This window comes from Pristis pectinata, chromosome 2, assembly GCF_009764475.1.
Source record: "Pristis pectinata isolate sPriPec2 chromosome 2, sPriPec2.1.pri, whole genome shotgun sequence".
Lineage (NCBI taxonomy): Eukaryota > Metazoa > Chordata > Chondrichthyes > Rhinopristiformes > Pristidae > Pristis > Pristis pectinata.
The window spans coordinates 22,432,960-22,457,617 of record NC_067406.1 but is presented as its reverse complement, the minus strand read 5'-3'; the positions used below and the strand labels follow the sequence as shown (position 1 = coordinate 22,457,617).

The window sequence follows — 24,658 nt, the reverse complement described above, 5'->3', positions numbered from 1 at the left end:
AATGACTGAAGCTGATTGGTCTATAATAAAGACTGGTCTCAAATATAGTTGAAAAAATGTAAGTCTTAGGCCTCTTAACTCTTGACCCTTGTAAACAGAGCTCAGTTTATTTTCAGTGATCTGAACACTAATTCCTCCCCCTCCCCCCCACCAAAAGATGTCCTTAATCCCAATTATTTCTGCCACCTTATCACCCCCACCAACCCTAAAACATTTTTCTACACTTCACTCAGAAGTCCTTTGCCACTGGAAATGGGTGGTACACAGTGAGCAAATGTGCATCTGGTGCTGCAGAATTCTATTGAGTGGTGAGCAATAGAATCCCACTTACACTCTGCACACAAAGCCTGTGCATGGTACCACTGGATCTGGGTCAAAGAAAGGTAGGCTGGGATGGATAGGGAAACAGACTGTCTCGGCATGGGAAGTGATCAGGTTCCAGTTGGAGTGGATCATGTTGGCCAGGTTGGAGAAGACTGGGCTCACCACCAATGTCAAAGATCCAAGGATAGCAGACAAGAGGGGTAGATTTTAAGTTAAAGTAGGTCTGTTTCCCAGTCTTAGACTCCACATGCTGGAAACCAATGAAACAGGATCTCTTTAATGACTCCCACATCTTCCAAAGGTCTCTTCTACATGAGTGGCCTATGCTAAAATGTGGCTCTGTGTATCTGAACAAAAATTATACAAGTAGTGTTTAGATGAGTGTTGTTCTCCACTAGATGCCACTGTTCATGTCTGGGTGCCTCCATGCATTAGTGCAACACAAAACATAGATCAGTCCTGATGCAGGGTTTCGACCCAAAACATCGACAATTCCTTCACTCCCACAGATGCTGCTCGACCCACTGAGTTCCTCCAGCAGATTGTTTGTTGCTACAGAACATGGAGTACCTGGAAGGAAAATGTCTGACTTTGTAATGCAAGTGATAAGTCTCTGATTTCAGTTAACAACAGGTTTTTCTTCTGTCATTTTGTGTATATAACTGGAAAGACCCACATGCCCGGAAATTCTGTTGAATGGCACAATAATTATATACAATAAGTGATAGAATTTCTAAGAGAAAGCTATGATAACTGTTTGATCTTCTCTTGTTCCCACTTAGTTAAACACCTGAAAACAAATTTTGAGAACTTTCTCCTTAACCCTCTCACAACAGGCAGCTAAACAGAATATCCCCATCCTTGTCTAGCATTCAGCTGTGGTCACTGATTTGTTCAAAGTAAGGTTCCAGAATTCTACATCTCTGCAACATCCTTGATTACTTCTACCAATTTTCTGGTCATTATCACATTGCAATTTTGGGAGCTTGCTGTGCATTAATTAGCTATAGGATTTCTGACATTATACAACTATGCTAAAAGGAAAGTACCTCACTGATTATGAAGTGTTTGAGGTTGCAGAGGGCACTGTATAATATATCTTGAATTACGAGGGGACATAATTTTAAGATGATTGGAGGAAGGTATAAGGGGGATGTCAGGGGTAAGTTTTTTTTACACAGAGAGTGGTGGGTGCATGGAACACTGCCTGCAGAGGTTGTGGGGCAGATACATTAGGGACATTTAAGGGAATCTTAGATAGACACCTGAATGATAGAGAAATGGAGGGCTATGCAGGAGGGAAGAGTTAGCTAGATCTTAGAGCAGGATGAAATGTCAGCACAACATTGTGGGCCGAAGGGCCTGTACTGTGCTGTAATGTTCTATGTTCTATCTTGTTTAATATGGAGAAATAACTGCAAAAGAACCTAAAGACAAAAGAGCCTTATCTAGCTTCAGCCTAGTCCTTGTAATCAGCATGCACAGGAAACATACCTATTATTGTTTTTTTCCATTTCGGAACTAAATGAAATGGTTATAAGATGTGCTTTAGTAAATGCACAGATAAATCTACCTATTTATAGGACTGACCAAGTAACTTGTCAAGTCCATGAACAATTGCCCTTGTGTGGAAGTTGTATTGTACCGCTGCTCTGTGCAGACAGAATGTGGTTTTCGAGTGGGTTGTTGGAAATTCTGTCATGGAAACCAAATACTGCAAAGATTTTTATGGTTAAGTTCCATTACTTGGTTCATGATGTGTTGATTAATTATTCATCATTCAGGCTCAATACAGCAATTAATTATTTTCTTTCAATAAATTATCATAAGCAATAAAGGAAATATCAAAAGTCAAGCAATGTTCCCATCCCATTCTTTCTTGTTGGAAGTAAACTGAAAATGTGTGGATGATCAATATTATCTGAATAGCTTAATAGTCATTTTACAGGGGTGTTAGACATTTAACTTAGTTGTGGCTTAATCCTAAATATGTGAAGCAAATTACTGCTCACTCAAGCAACATGTATCCCTTACATTAAACAATAGAACACAGAACATAGAACATAGAACAGTACAGCACAGAACAGGCTCTTCGGCCCACAATGTTGTGCTGACATAGCTATTCCCTCATGCCTACAGTAAATAGTAAAGCAATTTATTTCGGTAGTTTTCAACAGGTTGAAACTGCTAAAAAGAACTCAGTTCCTTCAGCTAAAGATCTGAGAAAACCTTTTGTTTTCTTTAATAGTTTCTCGGTTTCACACTATTACTTTTTTTCCTGTTTCTTTTGTTCTCATCCCCTCTCTTTCTCGTCCACCACTAGAAAGCTTCCAGTAGAATCCATTGCCTGATAGGTGGTGGTTACAGGTTCAATGGTAGCTTTGAAAATAGAGTGGGAATAAGGCTTAAAGGAGAACAAAATTGCAGGAGAATGGGGAGAATCAAGCAATGGGGCAAACCTGAGAAAGTGGTGGGACTGACATAATGGACAACAGCCTCCTTGGAACCTACCACTCTGATTTTATCATTACTTGCAAAATTGTCTCAGTTTTGAAAGTGACAACTCCAGTGTCAGTGTCTTGGAAAAGTACTTATTATAAAACCAGCAATGTTTACAATCTCTTCCTCTAAATAATATTCCCTTTATTTTCTGCCTAGGTAGTTCATTTTTCTTTCTAATTGGGAACATATTGTACCCACCTGCATAACTCAGCTAAATCTTCCTATAAAAACTTAACAACATCCTTCACCCAAACTGATCTCTCTGTTTTACCTTCTGCAAATTTAACAAGCATACCATGGATTTCCAAATCCAGGTTATTTTTGTCTAAACAGAGGTAATGGGGGGAGAGAGACAGATGTAAGCTGTTAGTCTATCAATGGCAACCACTATTGGCATAGGCATTTCCTAAAGCTATTTCATTCAACATTCAACAATTGCATTTTAATAACTGTAAAGCAAAAGCATGGTCCATGACTTGTGCAGAATTACTGGACCCAGAGTGAGCAGACGGCTGGCAGATTATGAGCAGTTGTCTCTTCTGTGCATTTTGTTTCTTCTTCTTCTTAGACTAACCAGCCTGTTAAGGTGAAGCTGGTATCAATCAACTCTATGCAGATGCCTAGTGCACTGTTTGGACAGGTGTAGTTAAAAGCAAGATATTTATTCATTTTTCAACCATTTCTTATATACGTCAATTTCTTGCTTATCACAACTGTCCTGCTTCCTTCTTGTGGTTAAGAGACTGAGGTTTCACTGTGTCTGGGAAACTTATGTGTGTCTTTGATACATAGGCAGGCACGGTAGTGTAGCGGTTAGCATAACGCTATTACAGTGCCAGCGACCCGGGTTCAAATCTGGCTGTTGTCTGTAAGGAGTTTGTACGTTCTCCCCGTGTCTGTGTGGGTTTCCTCCGGGTGCTCCAGTTTCCTCCCACACTCCAAAGACATACAGGTTAGGAAGTTGTGGGCATGCTATATTGGTGCCGGAAGCGTGGCGACACTTGCGGACTGCCCCCTGAACACTCTATCCAAAAGATGCATTTCACTGCATGTTTCAATGTACATGCGACTAATAAAGATCTTATCTTTTCTTATCTAAATGCATCTTCAGAAGATAATGACTGATGGATTTGACCAATGTTCCATTTGGTTTTGATCCTATTCAGTCTTTGCCTCACATTCTCATTATTGCTTCAGGTGACATTCAGGTGACTCAGTTGTGGACGCAGCCCAGCACATCACGGAAACCAGCCTCCCTTCCATGGACTCTGTCTATACTTCTCGCTGCCTTGATGAAGCAGCCAGCATAATCAAAGACCCTACTCACCCAGGTCATTCTCTCTTCTCCCCTCTCCCATCAGGCAGAAGATACAGGAGTCTGAGGGCACATACCACCAGGCTCAAGGACAGCTTCTATCCCACGGTGATAAGACTATTGAATGGTTCCCTTATACTATGAGATGGACTTTTGCCCTCACAATCTACCTTGATATGACCTTATACCTTATTGTCTACCTGCACTGCACTTCCCTGCAGCTGTGACACTTTACTCTGTATTCTGTTATTGTTTTTACCCTGTACTACCTCAATGCACTCTGTACTAGCTCAATGTATCTGCACTGTGTAATGAATTGCTTTGTATGAACTGTATGCAAGACAAGTTTTTCACTGTACCTCAATACAAGTGACAATAATAAACCAATATCAATACATTCCATTCCAGGCAGTTCACAACATAAGTATATTGTGACACAGATTAGGAGCACACTTTAACACATAATTTAAGGATCTGTCCTGGGACCCTTACTATTTGTGATTTTTATAAACGACCTGGATGAGGAAGTGGAGGGGTGGGTTAGTAAGTTTGCAGATGACACGAAGGTTGGGGGTGTTGTGGATAGTTTGGAGGGCTGTCAGAGGTTACAGAGGGACATAGATAGGATGCAGAGTTGGGCTGAGAAGTGGCAGATGTAGTTCAACCCAGATAAGTGTGAAGTGGTTCATTTTAGTAGGTCAAATATGTTGGTGGAATATAGTATTAATGGTAGGACTCTTGGCAGTGTGGAGGATCAGAGGGATCTTGGGGTCCGAGTCCATAGGATGCTCAAAGTGGCTGCGCAGGTTGACTCTGTGGTTATGAAGGCATATGGTGTATTGTCCTTCATCAATCGGGGAATTGAATTGAGGAGCCGTGAGGTATCGTTGCAGCTATATAGGTCCCTGGTCAGACCCCACTTGGAGTATTGTGCTCAGTTCTGGTCGCCTCACTACAGGAAAGATGTGGAAGCCATAGAGAGGGTGCAGAGGAGATTTACAAGGATGCTGCCTGGAATGCGGAGCATGCCTTATGAAAGCAGGTTGAGGGAACTTGGCCTTTTCTCCTTGGAGAGACGGAGGATGAGGGGGGACCTGATTGAGGTGTATAAGATGATGAGAGGTATTGATAGGGTAGATAGTCAGAGGCTTTTCCCCAGGGCTGAATTGGTGGCCACAAGAGGACATATGTTTAAGGTGCTGGGGAGTAGATACAGAGGAGATATCGGGGTAAGTTTTTTTACTCAGAGAGTGGTGAGTGCGCGGAATGGGCTGCCGGCAACAGTGGTGGAGGCTGAGACGATAGGGTCTTTCAAGAGACTGTTAGATAGGTACATGGAGCTGAGTAAAATAGAGGGCTATGGGTAAGCCTAGTAATTTCTAGGGTAGGGACATGTTCGGCACAGCTTTGTGGGCCAAAGGGCCTGAATTGTGCTGTAATTGTTCTATGTTCTCTAAGTTGAGTTGATTATTAGATGCACATGTAGGCACAGGTGCAAAGAAAAACCTCCTTGCAGCATCATCACAGGCACCTAGCATTAGAGACTCAACATTCACAAGAAAAACAAAGTATATAAGGAAGGACACAAATAGAATAAAAGAAAACAAAACAATATGTAAAAAGTGCTGGAGGAACTCAGCAGGTCAGGCAGCATCCACTGGAGGGAAATAAACAGTTGACATTTTGGGCCAAGACCCTTCATCAGGACTGGAAAGGAAGAGGGCAGAAGCCAGAATAAGAAGATGGGGGAAGGGGGAGGAGCACACGCAGGCAGGGGATATGTGAGTTCAGGTGAGAGGGGGGATGTAGGTGGATGGTGGGAAGATGTAATAAGCTGAGAGGTGACAGGTAGAAGAGGTAAAGGGCTGAAGGAGGAGGAATCCGGTAGGAGAGGGCAGTGGACCATGGAATAAAGGATGGCGAAGGGGAGGAGAGGAAATGGGCAGGTTATCAAGGCGGGGAAGGGAGCCACAGGAATAAGGGAAGACAAGGGAGTTTGGAGGGGGGAAGGAAAGAAAACAAAGTCCATTAGTCCATTGTCGTTCAAAGTGGTCATAGTGCTGCAATGGAAAACTGCGTGCAAACAGAATGTCTGCCCTCAATAAACACAGCCATTACAGAATTTAAATTAGTCCAGCATAAAATTCATACAGACACTACTAAAAATATGTTTACTTAACGTGAAGAACATTGAATACTAACAAATTAGCTGTATGGTTCAGTGAGATGAGAAAGAATCTGGCCCAAACTAACTGAAGATAAACTGACCATTCGTCATGGAAATTTTCAAATCTGAGCTACAGAGATTGTGAAATGAACATGGAACAAAACCTGCTGTTGCTTCTGTGTTCTGTTTTTAGCATGCAAGTTAGTAATAGAACTGCAGAGTTGTACAGCACAGAAACAGGCCTTTTGGCCCCTCATGTCCATACTGACCTTTTTGCCCAACTACACAATATTCCAAGTGCAGTCCAACCAGTGCTTTGTACAGTAGTGTTGGGGCAGGCACGATAATATAGCAGTTAGCGTAACGCTATTACAGTACCAGCAACCCGGGTTCAATTCCAGCCACTGTCTGTTTGCACGTTCTCCCCATGTCTGCGTGGGTTTCCTCCGGGTGCTCCGGTTTCCTCCCTCATTCCAAAGACGTACAGGTTAGGAAGTTGTGGGCATGCTATGTTGGCACCGGAAGTATGGTGACACTTGCGGGCTGCCCCCAGAACACACTACACAAAAAAGATGCATTTCACTGTGTGTTTCAATGTACATGTGACTAATAAAGATATCTTGAAGTTGCAGCATAGCGTCCCAATTCCTTTCCTCCCAAGGGATTGTTTGAACTACATGTGTAATCTCTAACAAACATAGAAAATGTTGGAAATACTTAACAGGTCAGGCTGCATCTGTGGGTGGATGGGAGCAGTTCGAGGGTGAGAACATAGACCAAAGAACCTAGCCAAACCAGTGTGGGAATTGCAAAATGCAAAGCAGGACAAGCCCTGTAGGTCAGGCCGGGAATATGCTGCACTACCAGAGACAAGAGAAAGGAAGGAAGAGAAACAAGCTGAGCTGATATTACATGGTCACAGTAGTGTAGCGGTTAGCGTAACGCTATTACAGCGCCAGCAACCCAGGTTCAATTCCAGCCACTGTCTGTAAGGAGTTTGTACGTTCTCCCCGTGTCTGCGTGGGTTTCCTCCAGGTGCTCCGGTTTCCTCCCACATTCCAAAGACGTATGGGTTAGGAAGTCGTGGGCATGGTATGTTGGCGCTGGAAACGTGGCGACACTTGTGGGCTGCACCCAGAACACTCTACGCAAAAGATGTATTTCACTGTATGTTTTGATGTACATGTGACTAATAAAGATATCTTATTTACATGTAGTGTTGTATTCCCCCTCACATACCCACCAATTCCTGTTGATTATTTTGCCATTTAGCTACATTAGGTGGTAATTTACAGAAGCCGTTCATGTACCAGCACATCCTTGGGACGTGAGCAGAAACTGGAGCACCCAGAGTAAACCCGTGTAGTCAGGGGGAGAACATGCAAACTCCACACTGACAGCACCCAACGTCAGGATCGAACCTGGATCCTTGGAACAGTGAGGCAGCAGCACCCGTTGCTCCACCAACATGCCATTCCAACTCTGGGCTGAGGCTGATACTGGAGAGGTGTCATTTACTTTGCAGCAGGGTTAGTGTCAGAGCAACAATGTAATGTAGTGCAGCATACAGTGTATGAGATGAAAGCAGCTGCAATAGGTTTCCTGTCCCGGAGTATCTACCTCCTTCAGAGAAGTGGGAGCAGAGATAGGTAACTGAGCAGCCCTCCAGGTGTATATCATATTGTCTCTTTTTCTTCACAGATGAAACAGCGGATTTAAAAATTATTCAGCACCCTCCAGAGGTCAATATTTCTGAGGGGGATCGTGTCATGATGGCATGTTCCTGGAACACCAGCCAGATCGAGAGTGTCAGAGTGAATTGGCTGAAGGACAGCATCAACATTTTTACAAACATCGCAGGAAAACACAGAGATGAAAGGGCAGAGTACATTGTTGAAATGAACTACTCAAGCCTCACCATTCTGAATGCCTCTCTAAATGACTCTGCATTGTATCTTTGTGAGGTATTCGTGGAGATACCACCACCAGTCCGTCGAGCAAGAGGAAAAGGAACAATGTTAAAAGTCTTTGGTAAGATAATTCATTGTGTATATATACCTTACGACTTAAACATACCCAACAGCCCTGTACGTTTCATGCAGTTTTCCCATCCAGACAGATCCTGATTGCCATTCCAGATAGAGTCATAGAGTTATACAGCACGGAAACAGGCCCTTTGGCCCAACGTGCCCATGCTGACCAAGGTGCCTACCCGAGTTGCATTTGGCTGATATCCCTCGAAACGATTCCTGTCCACATACCTGTACAAAATGCCTTTTAAATGTTACAGTTGTACCCACCTCTACCACTTCCTCTGGCAGCTCGTTCCTTATACCCACCACCTTCTATATGAAAAACTTGCCCTTTAGGTCCCCTTTAAGTCTTTCCTCTCTCACCTTTAATCTATGTCCTTGAGTTTTAAACTCCCCTACACTGGGAAAAAGACTATGACCATTCACCTTATTTATGCCCCTCATGATTTTATAAACTTCTCTAAGGTGACCCCTCAGGCTCCTACGCTCCAGAGTAAACAGTCCCAGTTTATTCAGTCTCTCCTTATAATTTAAAGATAATTAAAAAAAAGGCAAAGACTCCTGAGGAAGCCAAAGGAATGTATTCTGTTACAGATGCACCATCAACACAAGCAATACTAATCAAAGAAAGGAGGTATCTTAGTTTAAAGTAGTCCCATTTGAGGAGGGTTCACACTCGGGGAATGGGAACCTGGGAGGAGAGACGGGAGGGAGGGAAATAAAGCTGGAAACAGAAATGTAGCAAGGGCAAGTGAAACAAAGGTAAGCAGCAGATAGGGTCAGAGTACAGAAAGATGTTAAAAGGCCACATTTGAAGGTGCTACTGTGTAAATAAATGCAAGCTGCATCCCCAACAGCTGGATGGCACCAATAATCATAAATGGATAAATTGGTATAATCTAATTGTTAGTACAGAAACATGGCTACAGGGTTACTTCAGTCAGGAACCAGGGTTTAGGAAGGAAACAAAAAAAGGTAAATGAGGTGAGTTAAATTTTTTTTTAGAACATTACAGCACAGTACAGGCCCTTCGGCCCATGATGTTGTGCTGACATTTTATCCTGCTCTATTATCTATCTAACCCTTCCCTCCTACATAGCCCTCCATTTCTTTATCATTCATGTGTCTATCTAAGAGTCTCTTAAATGTCCCTAATATATCTGCCCCCACAACCTCTGCTGGCAGTGCGTTCCACACTCCCACCACTTTCTGTGTAAAAAACTTACCCCTGACGTCCCCCTTATAACTTCCTCCAATCACCTTAAAATTATGTCCCCTCGTGTTAGCCATTTTTGCCCTTGGAAAAAGTCTCTGACTGTCCACTCGATCTTTGCCTCTTATCATCTTGTACACCTCTATCAAGTCACCTCTCATCCTCCTTCTCTCCAAAGAGAAAAGCCCTAGCTCACTCAACCTATCCTCATAACACATGCTCTCCAATCCAGGCAGCATCCTGGTAAATCTCCTCTGCACCCTCTCTAAAGCTTCCACATCCTTCCTATAATGAAGTGTGGTCTATTAATGTTGTTAATAAAGGATAAGATCAGTGCAGTAATTAGAAGGGATTTTTGCTGATTGTGGTACAGATTTAGAATTTGTTTAAGTGGAAATAGGAAGCAGCAGGGAGCAGTAAACACTGATGGGAGTTGTTAATAGGCCTCCAGCATAGCACTTGCAATTTAGGACACATTATAAACATGGAAATTAGAGGTCCCACGTAACAGGTGTATTATGATTATTGTGGAGGACTTTAATATATGTACAGACTGGGCTGTCAAATTATGCTAATAATGTGGAGGATGAATCTTAGAAGTGGATTTATAGCTCAGATGCACATGGTCCAGAAATCCAAGTGCAGACTCACTTCCCAAGATCAGAACTTTGAAGAAAGGTGCCAATAACATAAAGAATTCCATCCCTAACACTCGCTGTTCTTGAGTAGCATTGCAAAGGGGAACCTTATAAATTTTATATTTTGTTAAGAGATTTTTAAAGCAGCATTAGGAAGTTTGCTAATGATGCTTTAAAACCAGCAGACTAATTTCTGGACCATGTGCATCTGAGCTGTACAGTGGTTCTGTGTTGAATTGGTTTCGAGGGCATTGGGTTCTTGCTGAAGATTGCTATTCTAGTGACCTCTGCTGGAACATTATATGATTGCACCTTGGGAATATTTCAATACAGACTGTAAAATAGCAACAGTTAAATATCCTCCAAAAACTCATTGAGCAAGGTAACAAATGGTTACAGGGAGATGGCTTGGCATCCTGGAACTGTAATTCTGCATTCTTTGGTGTTTAAATTGTTTGACTATTTTATATAATTTTAAAGTTTACTCTTGTAATCCAGACTTAAAGATACAAACAACCAAATGGAGATGAATTTGAAATCAGACAAAATAAAAACAGAAAACACTGGGAATACTCAGTAGATCAACCAGCATCTGTGGAAAGACAAAGTTTTGGGTTGGTAATCTTTAATGGTTTTGATGAAAACATTAACTCTTTTTCTCTCCCCACAGAGAGAGAATTGAGGGATATGGACCTTGCGTCACCAGAAGGTACTAGTTTAGTTGGGCATTTAATTACTTGTTTAATTAGTTTGGCACAACATTGTGGGCTGAAGGGCCTGTTCCTGTGCTGTACTGTTCTGTGTTCTAGAAGCTGCCTGACTCACTGAATGTTTCCAGCATTTCCTGTTTTCATTTCGGATTTCCAGAACATGCAGTTAAGATGAGTTAAGTGAATAAACTGCAGATACATATAAAAATAAAATGAAACTTTTCCTTAGGAAGTAGGGGACTTCTAAATTCGGCTATTGCATTCCAGTTTGGATAAGGTTCCTCTAACCTCCTTTGGTGTATGTCTCACTGTGATTAGTGAATAATGCTAAAACACACTCTCAATTCAGCACCACCAACATTGTGCACTATCTGCAGGATTTGCTGCAGCAAAGTTTCTTCAACAATACTTCCCAAATGTTGTCAGGTCAAAGTTTTGGCAGTAATGTGCCAAAACCTTTGTAACCTTTGCCTCAAAGACTGTAAAGACTCACTATTGCCTTCTCAAGGGACACCAGGAGTGGTTAATAAAGCTGGCCTTGCAAGTGATGCCCACAATGCAAACCCACAACCTCCTACATCTGGAAGGATACAAGCAGCAGATGCTGTGAACACCACCATCTCCAAGCTCTACAGCAAGTCACATACTATCATAACTTGCACATATATCGCTGTTCCTTCTTTGCTGTTGGGTGAACATCATAATTTCCATTAAAAAAATGCAAAGGCAAATACAAACCTGACAAAATTCTGTAATTCCCTCCCCAAAAGGAACGTGGTACGGCTTCACCTGCAGCAGTCCAAGAAGGTCACCACCTCCTTCTCAAGGGTAGTTAATCACAGAATCATAGAACAGTACAGCACAATACAGGCCCTTCGGCCCACAATGTTGTGCCAACCTTCAAACTACTCCTAAGACTATCTAACACCTTCCTCCCACATATCCCTCTATTTTAAATTCCTCCATATGCTTATCTAGCAATCTCTTGAACTTGACCAATGTACCTGCCTCCACCACCACCCCAGGCAGCACATTCCATGCCCCAACCACTCTCTGGGTCAAAAACCTTCCTCTGATATCTCCCTTGAACTGCCCACCTATTACTTTAAAGCCATGGCCTCTTGTATTAAGCATTGGTGCCCTGGGAAAGAGGCGCTGACTGTCTACTCTATCTATTCCTCTTAATATTTTGTATACCTCTTTCATGTCTCCTCTCATCCTCCTTCTCTCCAAAGAGTAAAGCCCTAGCTCCCTTAATCTCTCCTCATAATGCATACTCTCTAAACCAGGCAGCATCCTGGTAAATCTCCTCTGTACCCTTTCCAACGCTTCCGCATCCTTTCTATAATGAAGCGACCAGAACTGGACACAGTACTCTAAGTGTGGTCTAACCAGAGTTTTGTAGAGCTGCATCATTACCTCGCGGCTCTTAAACACGATCCCACGACTTATGAATGCTAACATCCCATAAGCTTTCTTAACTACCCTATCCACCTGTGAGGCAACTTTCAGGGATATGTGGATATGAACCCCCAGATCCCTCTGCTCTTCCACACTACTTAGAATCCCGCCATTAATGTTGTACTCTGCCTTGGAGTTTGTCCTTCCAAAGTGTACCACCTCACACTTCTCCGGATTGAACTCCATCTGCCACTTAATAATGTTGTCTCCCAAGGATGAACAACAATAAAATCTTGAAGAATGTCTTTTGTTTAATATAGGTATCGCTACTAAGACGAATTTGATTACCTGGATCCTGATAGCCATCAGTCCCATAATACTGATCGTGTTCATAGCTTTGTGCTACTGCTTCTGGAAAGTAAAATGCTCGCAGCGGAATGGTGAGGATCACACATCTCTGCCGATCTTTCTTCAGAAGAAAAATATAAATACACTTTGATAAAAAAAGTTTTTATTGTTGCTTGTTTTAAGAATTATATCTTAATTTATGGAAGTGGCACGTTCAAATGAATTGCACTCAGATCTTTCGATTACTTAAACAAAAAAATAAGAACACCAGAAATAGCAGTGGTAATCCCTTCTGCCTGTTAGGCCTGTTGTGCCACTTAAGATTATGGTTGGTCTTTTACTTTGGCCTCACTTTCCTGCACTAAGTACCTCTTGATTCCATTAATATTTATTATCAATCTCTGTAAGGACAGAAACTGAAGGACAGTTAATGTGTGGAGCAAAGGTTCAGTCTAAATTGGACAATCTCATATTTGCCTGCACTGGAATCCATTTGGTAGAGGAAAACAAATTAAAATGCAATTGCTGGAATCCAAAAATGCTGGAAGGACTCAGCAGGTCGAGCAGCATCTGTGGACAGAGAAAACAGTTAATGTTTCAGGTCGAAGACCCTTCATCAAAACTGCTTCAGAACTCAGTTGATGGAAGGTCTTCGACCTAATCTGTTAACTGCTTTCTCTTTCTACAGATGCTGCTCAACCTGCTGAGTTCTTCCAGCATTTCTGTTCTTGTTTTGGATTCCAGCAATTGCATTTTAATTTGTTTTCCTCTACCAAATGGATTCCAGTGCAGGCAAATATGAGATCGTCCAGTTTTGCCCATTTGCTCCATCTACAAATACCTCCGTGTTATTTATTTCTTGCTTCTGCAGTGTTATCTATCTCTGCATCATCAGCAAGCTTGGTTTTCAATCCCATCTTCTATAAATATAATGAATAATTGTGGCCCCTACACAGATCCCTACAGGTATCCATTAGTCGTCTCCTTCCAACCTGAGTACCTTTCCATTATCCCAATAATGTTTCTTGCCATTTAGCCAATTTTCAAGCCAGGTAAACAACTTGCCTTCAATTCCATGAGTGTTAACTTTTATTGACAAACTTTGATGAGGGGTTTTACCAAACACCTTCCAGAAGTCCATAGAAAATAACATAAGTATTCACAATCCTGTCCCCTACTTTAATCACCTCTTCAAAAAATTCCATCAGGCTTGACCTGCCCCTTAAAAATCCCCACAGCTTCTTTGTGATCAAGATGTTCAATCACTCCATCCTTTATTACAGACCATAGTCATTTTCTAACACCACATATTAAGCTAAATGAGCTATAGGGCTGGAAATTCATTCACACAACTCCCTAAAATATCAAGTGCTGTCTTGTTTGAAATCAGCCTAACCCAATTTTGTTTACATTTCCAGATGTCAGGAAATATATTTTCTCATTCATCAGTGGAATTTTTGTTCTCCATAACAAATTTTTTCAGGTATAAACAGCCCCCAGATGATATCAACAGCTGTACAACACACAAAATTTAAATGCACCAGTGGGAGAAACCACAGTTGGTAAATTGGTTTATTAATTGTAACATGTACCAAGGTACAGTGAAAAACTTTTCTTGCATACCATTCATACAGATCAATTCATTACACAGTGCATCGAGGTAGTACAAGGTAAAACAATAACAGAGTGCAGAATAAAATGTTACAGTATAGGGAAAATGCAGTGCAAGTAAACAGCAAGGTCACAACGAGGTAGATTGTGAGGTCAAGACTCCATCTTATCGTACAAGGGAACCATTCAATAGTCTTAGGTAGTCCTAATGGTAGGCAAGTCCCCTGTCCTGATGGGATACATCCCAGGGTACTGAAAGAAATGGTAGAAGTTATAGTAGAGGCGTTTGTGATAATTTACCAAAATTCTCTGGACTCTGGGCAGGTCCTGTCAGATTGGAAGACAGCAAATATCACACCACTGTTTAAAAAAGGATGTAGGCAAAGGGCAGGTAGCTCTAGGCCAGTTAGCTTAACATCTGTAGTCGGAAATGCTTGAAGCTATCGTTAAGGAAGAAATAGCGAGACATCTGGATAGAAGTGGTTCCATCAGGTAGCCACAGCATGGATTCAGAAAGGGCAGGTCCTGCTTGACAAATTTACTGGAGTTCTTTGAGGATATAATGAGCCCAGTGGATAGAGGGGAACAGGTGAATGTTGTGTACTTGGAGTTCCAGAAGATATTAGACAAGGATGCATGGAGTTGGGGGTAATGTATTAGCATGGATAGAGGATTGGTTAACCAATAGAAGGCAGAGAGTTGGGATAAGTGGGTGTTTCTCTGGTTGGCAATCAGTGGTGAGCAGGGTGCCGCAGGGGTTGGTGTTGGGCCTGCAACTGTTCACAATATACGTTAACGATTTGGAAGAGGGGACTGAGTGCAGCATATCTAAGTTTGCTGATGACACTGAATTGAGTGGAAAAGCAAATTGTGCAGAGGATGTGGAGAGTCTGCAGAGAGATATAGATAGGTTATGTGAGTGGACAAGGGTCTGGCAGATGGAATACAATGTTGGTAAATGTGAGGTCATCCACTTTGGAAGGAAAAATAGAAGATTAGATTATTTAAATGGTGAAAGATTGCAGCATGCTGTTGTGCAGAGGGACTTGGGAGTGCTGGTGCATGAATCACAAAAGGTTGGTTTGCAGGTGCAACAGGTTATCAAGACGACAAATGGAATGTTGGCCTTCATTGCTAGAGGGTTTGAATCTAAGAGCAGGGAGGTTATGCAGCAACTGTACAGGGTTACTGGTGAGGCTGCACATGGAGTACTGTGTGCAGTTCTGGTCTCCTTACTTGAGGCTTTGGAGGTGGTGCAGAGAAGTTCACCAGGTTGATTCCAGAGATGAGGGGGTCAGTCCATGAGGAGAGATTGAGTTGCCTGGGACCAAACTTGCTGGAATTCAGAAGAATGAGAAGAGATCTTAGAAACATAAAATTATGAAAGGGATAGATAAGATAGAGGCAGGAAGGTTGTTTCCACTGGTAGGTGAGACTAGAACTAGGGGAAAACAGCCTCGAGATTTGGGGGCATAGATTTAGGACAGATGAGGAGAAACTGCTTTTCCCCCCAGAGAGTAGTGAATCTGTGGCATTCCCTGCCCAGGGAAGCAGTGGAGGCTACCTCATTAAATATATTTAAGACCATTAGATAGATATTTGCATAGTTATGGGGAAAAGGCAGATAGGTAGATCTGAGTCCACGGCCAGATCAGCCATAATCTTGTTGAATGGCAGAGCAGGCTCGATGGCCTACTCCTGCTCCTATTTCTTATGTTCTTATAACAGTGGGATATAACCTGTCCTCTAGTTTGGTGGTACCTGCTTTCAGGCTTTTGTAACTTCTGTTTTTGCTAATCCCATTTCCCCTAAAACCATGCCATTTAATTCAAATTGTACTTGTTGTCCTGACCTCATGAGTGTTGTTTTATCCCATAGAGCTCAGGAGTCAAAAATCACTCTCAGCTTCCTAGCCTCAGGATCATTCCTGGTTATGGTCGCTGACATCTGCCACATCCCAGTTTAGAGACAAAGATAGCAGATGCTGCAATCTGGGGCAACGAATGATCTTCTGGAAGAACTCAGTGGGTCAAGCAGCATCTGTGAGAGAAAAGGAATTGTCACCGTTTTGGGGCAAACCCCTGTATCAGGACTGTCCCGATCAAACCTGATGCAGGGTTTTGACCAGAAACATCTTAGTTTTCTCACTGCTGCATTAGGGAAGTCATCCAAACTCCATGCTCAAGGAGACAACATCTAATATTATCTATCTTCAATGAGATTTCACCATCAGAATATCTTCCCTTTCTAGCATTCCAAAGCGATCGTTCCTCTAGTGCACCTCCCCCATCACTCCCCTTCTCACACCACTTCGTCACTGCAACCACAGGAGATGCACCCCTTGTCCTTTCACCACTTCCTTTCCCACCATCCAGGGTGGAATCTTTTCAGATGAAGCAGTGGTTCATTTGCACTTACTCTAATCTAGTACAACACATTGAGTGTTCACGATGTGGTCTCTCTGCACTGGGGAATCCAAATGCTGATTGGATAATTGCTTTGCAGAGCACTTTTGTTTAGACTGCAGAGGTGACCCTGAGCTTCCAGTTGCCCATTACTTTGATTCTCCGTCCCACTCTGACCTGTCTGTGGTCTCCTTCACTGTTCTAATAAGGCTCAATATAAGAATGAGGAACAGCATCTCCTCTTCTGTCAGCCCAATGGACTCTGGAATCAATACTGAATATTTTCACTTTGTCAGAATTTACCAGTTCTGCAGTGAATCATCCATCTGTAATATTAGCTCAGTTTTTCTCTCCACTGACACTTTTGGATGTGCTGGGCAGTTTCTACAGCTTTTACATATTCCTTTGTTTATTTTCTTTTTCTCCGACTCTCCTCATTTATCTATCAGTTCTCTTCCCTATCCATCCCCCCCTTCACTCACTAACTTAAAATTAGCCTGTTTTCTCTTTCAGTTCTGGTAACAGGTATTCAACCTGAAACTTGAACTGTTTCTTTGCTTCTGAACTGCTGATTATTAAAATATTTGTTTTTATTTACAACTTCATCTATTTTCCTTCTGCTCACAGGGGCAGAATGGGACTTGGGCATTTCCCTGCATTGCAGGTCTTCCCAAAGCACAGGCATTCAAAGACCACACTCACGTCCTTAGGGATGTTCCAGGCCACTTACTGCCAGGAGCACTAAGCTGTAGTCCTGGAAGGTCTCCTTTGTCCCCTTGCACAAAGAATTGGAATTGGTTTATTATTGTTACATGTACTGAGACACGGTGAAAAACTTGTCTTGCATACCGTTCATACAGATCAATTCATTACACAGTGCATTGAAGTAGTACAAGGTAAAACAATACAGAATGCAGAGTAAAGTGTCACAGCTACAGAGAAAATGCAGTGCAGGTAGATAATAAGGTGCAAGGTCATAACAAGGTAGATTGTGAGGTCAAGAGTCCATCTTATTGTACTAGGGGACCATTCAATAGTCTTATAACAGTGGGATAGAAGCTGTCCTTGAGCCTGGTGGGTCACACTTTCAGGTTTTTGTATCTTTTGCCTGATGGGTGAGGGGAGAAGAGAGAATGTCTGGTGTGGGTGAGGTCTTTGATTATGTTGGCTGCTTTACCGAGGCAGCAAGAGCATACCTCCTGCAGACACTGTTCTTCAACAGCTTGAGTAATCCTTCTGGCCATCTCCTGAGAATATCAAGCCACCCTACTCCCATCCATGTGGCATCCATTTTGCAATCAGCATCCTCAGGGACAAACTAGGTAAGTCATTTTATCCTAGGTGATGGGGAAGTTCTACAAATAATCACTGCGGATTGGTAGTCATTTGAACAAATGTGGATTAATTACAGAAAGCCAGCACTTATTTGTTAAAGGCAAACTGTGCCGTCTAACTTCAAAGTTCTTTAACAAAATAACAGGAAGTCGATAAGGGAAATGAGGTTGATGTGATATAAATGGACTTATTAATGTTTTATGATAAGGTGCCACAGTAATAGCTTGTCATGCAGATTGAAGGCTCTGTAATACAAGGAATGTAGCAACATGGATAGGAAGTTGTGTAAGTAACAAGACAGATTAGTAGTGAATGAGATCTGAAAAGACAAAGACAGATTAGCAGATCACTGCTATTCTCAAAGTATACTAATGATTTAGACTTGGTTTTGGCTGTTTAGAGTACAATTTCCACATTGCAGTTGACAGAAAATCAACAGGAGAATAGTAATGGACTTCAAGGAGAAATAGGTTGGTGGAATGGGTGGGTAGGTGGCAGCTGAAATGTAATGCTGAGAAATTTGCAATATTACATTTTGTTAGGAAGAATGAGGAGAGACAACATGAGGGCACAGTTCTAAAGAGGTGCAAGAACTAAAATCTGGGGGACATGAATGTGTATTTCACTGAATATGTATTTCACTGAATATGGCAGGCCAGGTTAAGAAAGTAATTCAAAAAAATGTATCTACTCCTAGGCTTTATAAATATAGCAAGGAAGTCCCGATGCGGGGTCTCGACCTGAAACACAAAATATTTCCTTCCTCCCACAGATGCTGCATGACCCACTGAGTTCCTCCAGCACATTGTTGCTCCAGATTCCAACAGCCACAGTTTCTTGTGTCTCTGATGAACTAAACACTGGTTCAACCATAAATGGAGCATCAGTCCATGGTGGGTCTGGGCACTTGCAATATTTTTACCCGTTTCCTTTAAAATCCTGGGAAAGAAGCCATCGATCCTTCTGGAATTGTCACTCTTCAATGCTGTTACTACTGTTCACTACTGTCATCTGCTTCTATTAATCTTGGCAAGTTTTTCCCCTGGATCCAATATATATATTGCCTCAGGATGTCTTGGACATTATTCTCTTAGCAGTTAGCGTAACCCTATTACAGCACCAACAACCCAGGTTCAATTCTGGCTGCTGTCTATAAGGAGTTTGTACATTCTCCCCGTGTCTGTGTGGGTTTCCCGGGTGCTCCAGTTTCCTTCCACATTCCAAAGACGTATGGGTTAGGAAGTGGTGGGAATGCTATGTTGGCACTGGAAGCATGGCAACACTTGCAGGCTGCCCCCAGAACACTATGCAGAAGATGCATTTCACTGTGTGTTTCAATGGACACGTGACTAATAAAGATATCTTATATAACACCTCATTCCTGATGAGCTTTCATGCTTACATTTTTTAAAATTTATCTTGAGCAGGACAGCAAACAGATCATTGGACACTTCAAATATCAAAAATAAAAGCAGAAAATGCTGGAAATACTTAACAGGGCAGTCAGCATTTGTAGAGAGAACTGTAGCTAATATTTCAGTTCAATTACCTTTCATCATTAATTCTGTTTCTCTCTACAAACTGACTGCTAGCTATTCTCAGCATGTCCAGCACTTGCAGTTCTTTGTTTTGCTTTTCAACCTCAAATATCAAATTAAACTCATGAGAATATAAATAAAACACTTATCACTAGTTATTGATTCCATAAATTGACACTAGAGATATTGAGATAGAGTGCAACCATTGGGAAAAACTAGCTATAGATCCCTACTGCCATAACAGATAGAATGCAGATAAAACATTGGAGAACTGAGGACATAACAGAGCATAATCTTGGTCGGCATTGAGCCACACTGGACACGTTATACAAGAATTGGAAAGCTGCTTGTATTGGAATGCACCTGACTTTCAAATATTCATCACATTACTATGGTCAAATACACCCAGGCAAAAGCTCAGAAACATCATTCCACAACTATGAGCAATGTGAAAGAAACTGTTGTACAACTCCACTATTATAATGCTAAGACTATTGCTACATTTAATAACATAATGATACTCAGTGAAGTGCTGACTGACTTTATTCCCAGGGCCCCACTGAAATTCAGCCTAGACTAAAGCCTTCTTGTTCTGATGCTGGAAGTATCCTATTTTTTCTTTAGTTTGCAATTTCCAAAATACTCATGTCAAATATTAGATAACTTGACACTAGTAGTGCTGGTTTGATGTCACAATGCAGCTTGCTACGCAATCCAGACAACAGTGAAGATACCAATTTTTCAAAAAGACATTTGTGAACCATTTGACTTTTTCCAAGTCTCACTGTTTCTTTATTATTTAATCCAACTTTATTTCCAGTTGTCTTGAATTTAATTAAAATCATTAAACTGCTTTTGGGATTTGAACTGAAATTTTCCTGGACTGCTTGTCCTCTGGGTTACCAGCCCAATGATGAAACAAGTAAAGGCATTGGACAACTTCAATCTAACTCCCAAATTGAGTACATCTGCAACATAAAAGGAATGCTTCAGTAATGCCACCCAGAGATACCATTAAAATTTGTGTAGAACAAAGAATGCATTCATGTAAGATTGTTGTTTCATTAGCTTATGTTGTAATTGACCTTGAAAAGTAGCAGTCAAATAGGGCTGGTCCCATATCCCTATCATTCCTGTGCATGCTACCCTACATTGGCTGCAAATTGATTTCCTTCATTGCATTGAAGTTTCAGAGTCAGTCATACAGCACACAAACAGGCCCTTCGGCCCAACTGGTCCATGCTGACCAAGATTCCCATCTAAGCTAGTCCTATTTGCATGTGTTTGGCCCAAATCCCTCTAACACTTTCCTATCCAAGTACCTTTTAAATGTTGTTAAAGTACCTGCATCAACCACTTCCTCTGGCAGTTCATGCCATATACTGACCACTGTCTGGGTGAAAAAGTTGCCCTTCAGGTTCCTAACCTTGGGAAAAAGACTGCTCATTGACGCCAACTATGGCCCTCAAGATTTTATACATCTCTATGAGATCACCCCTCATTCTCCTATGCTCCGATGTCCTGCTTTCCACCCCCCCCCCCCCCAAGGTTAATAATTTTCTCCAGCTCCATAACTCTTTTTTATTTGTCTGCACTCCTACAATTCTTGATCTCTGGATCATTGCCAGATTTAATCACTGTAAATCTGAAATCTTGGCAGCTGTGTCTTCAGGAGCCAAGAACTGAAGCTTTGGGATTCCCTCCTTAAATGTCTATGCCTCTCTACTTCACCTTTCTCCTCTAAGATGCTCCTTAATAAAACCTATTCTTTCAACAAATTTTATGTCATCCACCTTGATATCTTTTGCACTCTAGGAATAAATTTTATAGTCAGAGTCAGGAAGCATGGAAATAGATCCTTTGACCCACTATTTCCATGCCAGCTATCATGTGCCAATCTATACTAATCCCATTTTCCAGCACTCTTACCCTATGTGCCAGGCTTTGCAGATCATCATGGATTTAAAACATAATGAGTCTAGGTGATGCTTTGCAAAATTGGCCAATGTGGAATTTTGTTTAGTGCTTTAATCTGTCTGATAATTGATCTGTGCTGTAATTGATCAAAATAACCCAATATGTTTTTCCTAGAATTGGGACATTACCATATCTTACTAACAAAAGGAGTGACGATTATTAATTTTGATATTTTCTATGCAGACAATTTTGTGTATGAAAATTCTACTGTATTAAAGAAAGCTGCTAAACAGAAAAAAGAGAAAAGGTAACTGATTCACTCAAGGAATACCATAGATGATTCTCCACAAATGCTCTCACAATAAGTTGTGACCTGTGTGCATGAACCATTGCTTTTGTTTCAATATCATTTTTTCCTCTTTGTTATGAAGATTCAACTTCTGTTGGATAGAACACTCTTCCACAAGGGGCAACACCTATCCAACATAACTTAGCATTTGCGAGCCATGAGCATTGGGAGAGGTCAGCACTGTCAGTTCCATCCTCAAAGCACCCCTTACAAAAGGGGTGCCTGGAGGGTTATAGAGATGGCAGCACTTGCTATGAGCCTTCTGTTCTGTAGCCCAGAGGTTAGGATCATTTTCTCATTCCCACACTTGGCAGCAGCTTTACAATCCAAGCCAAATGGAGGTGCTAAAGAGATTATGGAAAATAATAATTTTGTTGACAAAGGTCTCAGTATTTGCTGTATCAATCATATTCCCACCTCTAATTTCACTGGCTCATTTCATCTGCTGCTGAAACCCTCATCCATGCATTTGTTACCTCTAAACATAACTATTCCAATGCACTCTTGAACACCATCATTCCACTCTCCATAAACCAGAGAAATTCACAAACTCTGCTGCCGGGGTACAAACTTGTACTGAACCACTTTCAACCATCATCCCATTGTTTGCTGACCTATATTGGTAAATTGGTTTATTATTGTCACATGTACTGAGTTACAGTGAAAAACTTGTTTTGCATGTCATCCATACAGATCAATTCATTACAACAGTGCATTGAGGTAGTACAAGGTAAAGCAATAATAGAATGCAGAATAAAGTGTTACAGAGAAAGTGCAGTGCAGGTAGACCACAAGATGCAAAGCCATAACGAGATAGATTGTGAAGTCAAGAGTCCATCTTATCGTAAGGGGGACCATTCAATAGTCTTATAAGAGCAGGATAGAAGCTGTCCTTGAGCCTGGTGGTACATGCTTTCAGGCTTTTGTATCGTCTGCCCAGTGGTTATTGGCCCCTGGTTAGGAAACTGCTCAATTTCTAGGTTCTCACCTCATTTTCCAATCTCTCCATTGCCCTGCCCCTCCCTTTTATTGTGATCTCCTCCAGCCCTAAACCCTCATATCTGTACCACTTACAGCCTTTCAAAATCCCCAAATTTTACTTATTCTGCTGTAGACATTTGGAAGATGTCTTGCCAATGGTTAGTGAAGAATTAATTTTGCTGGAGAAACAAAGGACTGCAGATGCTGGAATCTAGATGAAAAACACAATGATGCTGGAGGAACTCAGCAGGCCAGGCAGCATCCGTGGAGAAAAGCAGGTGGTCAACATTTTGGGTCAGGACCCTTTTCCTATCTTCAGTCCTGAAGGGTCCTGATCCAGAATGTTGACCACCTGCTTTTCTCAACAGATGCTGCCTGGCCTGCTGCGTTCCTCCAGCATAGTGTTTTTCCAATTAATTTTGCGGTTTGATCTCTGCAATAATTTTAACCTGGATTGTTAGTTCATTTATATATAGCACCAAGTTACTATCTGTTATAAATATTAAACAAATACAAGTATAAAAAATTATAGATGTTTATAGATAGGTTAAATGAATGGCCAAAACAAAAAATTATAATGTAGGAAAATCTCAAATTTTGATATGAAAAATAAATCATAATTGAAGAGAGATTGCAGAGCTATGAGATGCAGCAGGATCCGATGTCCTGGTGCATGATTCATAAAAAGCTAGAAATAAAAGGTAATTGTTTTTTGATGGATGAACTGAATACAGAAGTAGGAGATTATGCTTCAGTCATAAAAGCCATTGGTTAGACCACATCTGGAGTCCTATTAAAAGCATTAGTCTCTCTATTTATACATTCACAGTTAGAGCTTAGAAACAGGCCCCACATCCCAACTCATCCATGCTGACCAGGGTGCCTTCCTGAGCTAGTCCCATTTGCCTGCATTTGGCCTGCTAAATCATTCTTATCCATGTACTTCTCCAAATGTCTTGTAAACATTGTAATTGTACACCCCTCTACCACTTCCTCTGGCAGCTAGTTCCACATACCCACCACCCTGTGAGAAAAGCTTGCCCCTCAGATTCCCTTTAAAGCTTTCCCCTCACACCTTAAACTTAAGCCCTTTAGCTTTAGAACCCCTACCTTTGGAAAAAATGGTGACCATCCACCTTATCGATGCCCTTCAATTTTCTAAACCTCTACAAGGTCACCCCTCAGCCTCCTTCACTCCAGGGAAAGCAGTCCCATTCTATCTAGTCTCTTCTTGTAACTCAATCCCTCCAGTCCTGGCAACATCCTTGTGAAAACTTTCTGCACCCTCTCTAGCTGAATCACATCCTTCCTATAGCATGATGACCAGAACGGCACACAATATTCCAGTTGTGGTCTCACCAATAGCTATAACATGACATCCCACCTCTTGTACTCAATGCCCCCATCTGATGAAGGCAAGCGTGCCATAAACCTTCTTCACCACCTTGTCTACCCGTTTTGCCACTTTCAGGGAACTATATACATGTACCCCTCAGTCTCTGTTCTATAGACTCTCCAGAACCCTGTCATTCACTGTGTATGTCCTGCCTGGTTTAGAACATAGAACATTACAGCACAGTACAGGCCCTTCAGCCCATAATGTTGTGCCAACATCTTATCCTGCCCTAAGATCTATCTAACCCTTCCCTCCCACATAGCCACATGAAGGATAGAAAAATGGAGGGCTATCTAAGAGCCTCTTAAATGTCCCTAATTTATCTGCCTCCACCACCTCCGCTGACAGTGTGTGCCACACACCCACCACTCTTTAAAAAACAAAAAAAAATTGCCTCTGACATCCACCCCCCATACCTCCCTCCAATCACCTTAAAATTATGCCCCCTTGTGTGAACCATTTTTGCCCAGGGAAA

General features: G+C 41.7%; 1 protein-coding gene across 1 annotated transcript in view; it reads left to right on the top strand.

Annotated features, from left to right (window-relative positions):
* Window positions 1-24,658, top strand: part of LOC127580395 (uncharacterized) — a 42,253-nt gene that overhangs the window by 9,392 nt on the left and 8,203 nt on the right. The window contains exons 2-5 of the mRNA XM_052033800.1: window positions 8,010-8,339; window positions 10,863-10,901; window positions 12,624-12,743; window positions 21,701-21,764. Of these exons, the coding sequence (XP_051889760.1) occupies window positions 8,078-8,339; window positions 10,863-10,901; window positions 12,624-12,743; window positions 21,701-21,764 (485 nt within the window). The 5' untranslated portion in view covers window positions 8,010-8,077. The remainder of the gene's footprint in view (window positions 1-8,009; window positions 8,340-10,862; window positions 10,902-12,623; window positions 12,744-21,700; window positions 21,765-24,658) is intronic.